Below are 3,766 nucleotides of genomic sequence, written 5' to 3' on the forward strand. Positions count from 1 at the left end.
TAAATGCAGAATAAAAGAGCACAGCCTTTGGAGTTGTAGGGTTTACAGCAGTATTTGAAGATTCAGTGCCTCCTTGTGAGTTTCTTGCTGTCTGATTTCTCAGCTTGTTGCAATACTTCACATTGAATCTGGCTCTATGAGTAAATGTATTTTGTTGCTTACCACCACTGAATTGTACTACAATTGTTTCCTAATTGTAGGTGATTGTGCAGCGCTGCCTCTCTGCCAAGAGTCTCTCTCACGTGAAAGGAGGTTGTATCCTATGTGGATACCTGAAGATACTGCCCATGTTCCTCATGGTTTTCCCCGGGATGATTAGCAGGATCCTGTACACAGGTGAGTGTGGTGTGTGGTTTTAAGAGTCTGTTGTATGTAACTTATGTAGCAAGCTTACTGGTATATTTAAAGTTGTGATAAACTGAAATACTGTGGATTTTCTTGCCTTTAATCTAGATGTGGTAGCATGTGTGGATCCAGATGAATGTGAAAAACACTGTGGGACCAGGGTGGGCTGCAGCAACATTGCTTATCCGAAACTGGTCGTGGAACTCATGCCTAAAGGTTGGTGACCTTTGTCTTATTAACTTTTAATAATTGCAGATTTTTTTTATATTTCTACTTTTTAATCTGTTACTCTATTTCAGGCTTGCGAGGTCTTATGCTGTCTGTGATGCTGGCCTCTTTGATGAGCTCCCTTACCTCTATCTTCAACAGTGCCAGTACTCTCTTCACCATGGACATCTACACTAGAATCCGTCGCTCTGCTAGTGAGAAGGAACTCATGATTGCTGGCAGGTAAAACACATTTTTGTTGTTGTGTCTGATACAATGATTGTCTAAAGTGTTAAATACTGATTGCATTTTTTTCAACTATGTACAGGGTGTTTATCTTGGCCCTGATTGGTGTGAGCATAGCATGGATTCCTGTGGTGCAGGCAGCCCAAAGTGGTCAGCTTTTTGTCTACACTCAATCCATCACCAGTTACCTTGCCCCACCTGTTGCAGCTGTCTTCTTGCTTGCCATTTTTTGCAAACGTGTCAACGAGACTGTGAGTGTTTGCTTGACTTTTTCATGAAATAAGAAAGAAATCTGTTCTTCACTGTGGTTTTGCACAGTGAAAGAATCCTTCACATACCTCTGGGATTTAGTCAGGAAAATGTTATCAAGAGCAAAGCTTTTGTCATTTGACACTTTAAGAAAAACAGTTTACGTCTTTGCTGAGTTTTAGGTATAAATGATTAAACCAATCTGTAAGTCTGTAGAGAAAAATAAGCCAAGTAGTTCATAGCTTAGCTCAGTAGATGGACTGGGAATAAAATAGAGCTGTCAGAGTGCTTCTTGGCAAAAGTAGTTATTTCCACCCACAACCACTGAAAAAGTTCAATAATTAATAAGTTGTTTTTAATTATTACAAAATTTCCACATCATGATTGAAATGTAAAACCAACAGATTAAAATGCAACATTGCGATAAGCGCTAGGCCACCACGAACTATTCATCCCCGTCGTGTCTTGGCAGACACTTACTACTTAAAACTCAGCAAGTCAGAAGGATTGTGAGCCCCTGCTTTCAAAGTCTGTATTCATAATTGAATTGCAAAATTTAATTGTCTTATAGTTATCTCTGGATTCCATATAAATAGCCACTTTCTATGTGTTGACAATCAGTTTGCGTAACATCCCAATAGGTCCTGACCACAAAATAGTATTACACTTGGGCAAAAGTGGTAAATATTCCTTCATGAACTGTCAAACTACTTTTTGTAGACACATTTTTTATATTTTGGATCTGTACATATTAGACACAGGATGCAACAAGAGTTACAAATGCTGGTATGTTAATATACTGTAAGAATCATGATTCCAGCTTCCTGTTCAATATGCATCCAAATGTAGCGCTGATTCAATCTCACTTTTAGCAAGAAGCATTTATCCAAAACTATTTCTTCAAACACAATATTATATATACATATATATGTTGCTATCTATTAATATTTTACTATATTGTATTTATTTACCATTTTTAAAACCTTTAAACTTTTTAAAAGTATTTCGATATAAAGTAATATTTGTCCTTTTTTCTTTCTTTCCACAGGGTGCATTTTATGGCCTCATAATTGGGCTGTGTATGGGCTTGAGCAGGATGATTACTGAGTTTATTTATGGGACAGGTAGCTGTGCTATCCCCAGTAACTGTCCCACTATCATATGTGGAGTTCACTACCTTTACTTTGGGCTCATTCTGTTTGTCATCTCCGGCATCATCATGCTGGCAGTGTCTCTCATGACCAAACCTATTGACGACAAACATGTAAGTTTTTAATTTAAGACACCAAAATACCAATGCACCCATATATTTTTCTCTGTTGCTCCATTCATGCTGATGACACCCTACCATATACTTTCTCCACATCTACAACACCTCCTGACCTCTCGTGATCCTGTCTGACACTCTCTTCACCTCTACAACAGTATACACATACTCTTACAGGGCTCTACACTAACTTTTTGCTTTTTGCCAATTGCACCAGCGCCAAAGTTAGGCACACCCAAATTTTTCAACCGCATTGCTTAACACCACAGTTTTAGATGTACACTTTGGGGGGGGGAATTGCAGTCCATACAGACAATATTGATTTGTAAATGATTAACTAACAATCTTGTCAACACAAAGTTCTTTATTTGGAGCACAGTTGTACAAGAAAGATAAGTTACTGAAAAAGTGCTTGTGCTTAAAGTGCATTGGCATTCTTTTGTAATATTGTAGACAAAATTAAACATAATCATCACATCGGCCTCCTCTGACGACCTGTTTGCTGCTGCCTGCCGCTGAAAGGCAGTGGGGAGAGGGGACACTTGGGCAGTGCATTTATCACAGCATATAATGTGTTTTTTTCTAAACGCTGTTTTTTTTCAGCGTTTAGATACTGATGGCTCCGTGTCAGAGCACTGACTATGAATTTCACACGGATCAGGCCTTAACAAAAAAGTTGTCAATCGTTCTTTTCATCTTTTCCTATTACCCACAGCTACATCCACTTCTGTCGGGCCCAGGCTACTCACTAGGGCTGGGTATCATCACCGTTTTCTATAATCCATTCGATTCGATTCAACTTTGCCGCAGACAGTCAGAAATATTATAATTCTGATCATTTATCAGTGCTGATACATGTATGACTTCGTCAGAATTGTGAGCATCACAGCAGATGCCTTTGTGTCAAAGTAACTGAGAATAAAACACAGAAAAACATGGAGGTTTTCCTGGCTTTTTATAACAGAAAACTTAAAAGAAAACTTAAATTTACAGGAATATCTAGACCAGGGGTGCCCAATCCCGGTACTCGAGAGCTTTTAGATGCATCCTTGTTCCCACACACCCGAATCAAATGAATGGCTTGTTATCAGGCCTTTGCCAAACACGATGGCATGCTGAAGAGGTAATCAAACCATTTGATTCAGCTGTGTTGGAGTAGGGATGCATCTAAAAGCTGCAGGATAGTAGCTCTCGAGGACTGGGATTGGGCAGCCCTGATCTAGACCAATCAGAGAAGTCCCACCCCTGACTATCCCTGATTGGTTTAGACCACGACAGAGGCATAATGTGTTGTTGACCACCAGTGTTGGGTAAGTTACTTTAAAATAGTAACTGAGTTACATTACTAGTTACTTCTATCAAAAGTAACTCAGTTACTTCAAGTTACTCGTTACTTTCAAAGTAACTAGTTACTAGGGAAAGTAACTTTGGTTTTACTCAGAATTCTCTTGT

At 39.0% G+C, this 3,766-nt stretch overlaps 1 protein-coding gene across 3 annotated transcripts in view; it reads left to right on the forward strand.

The window, feature by feature from the left end:
- LOC102213479 (sodium/glucose cotransporter 1-like) overlaps positions 1–3,766 on the forward strand; it is a 17,222-nt gene that overhangs the window by 9,917 nt on the left and 3,539 nt on the right. For all 3 annotated transcript variants that reach the window (XM_005735307.2, XM_005735308.2, XM_005735306.2), the window contains exons 8-12: positions 201–336; positions 454–561; positions 645–795; positions 881–1,049; positions 2,096–2,311. In XM_005735307.2, the coding sequence (XP_005735364.1) occupies positions 201–336; positions 454–561; positions 645–795; positions 881–1,049; positions 2,096–2,311 (780 nt within the window). The remainder of the gene's footprint in view (positions 1–200; positions 337–453; positions 562–644; positions 796–880; positions 1,050–2,095; positions 2,312–3,766) is intronic.

The sequence above is a fragment of the Pundamilia nyererei genome, unplaced genomic scaffold, assembly GCF_000239375.1.
Source record: "Pundamilia nyererei isolate P.nyererei 1_Seehausen unplaced genomic scaffold, PunNye1.0 scaffold00063, whole genome shotgun sequence".
NCBI lineage: Eukaryota > Metazoa > Chordata > Actinopteri > Cichliformes > Cichlidae > Pundamilia > Pundamilia nyererei.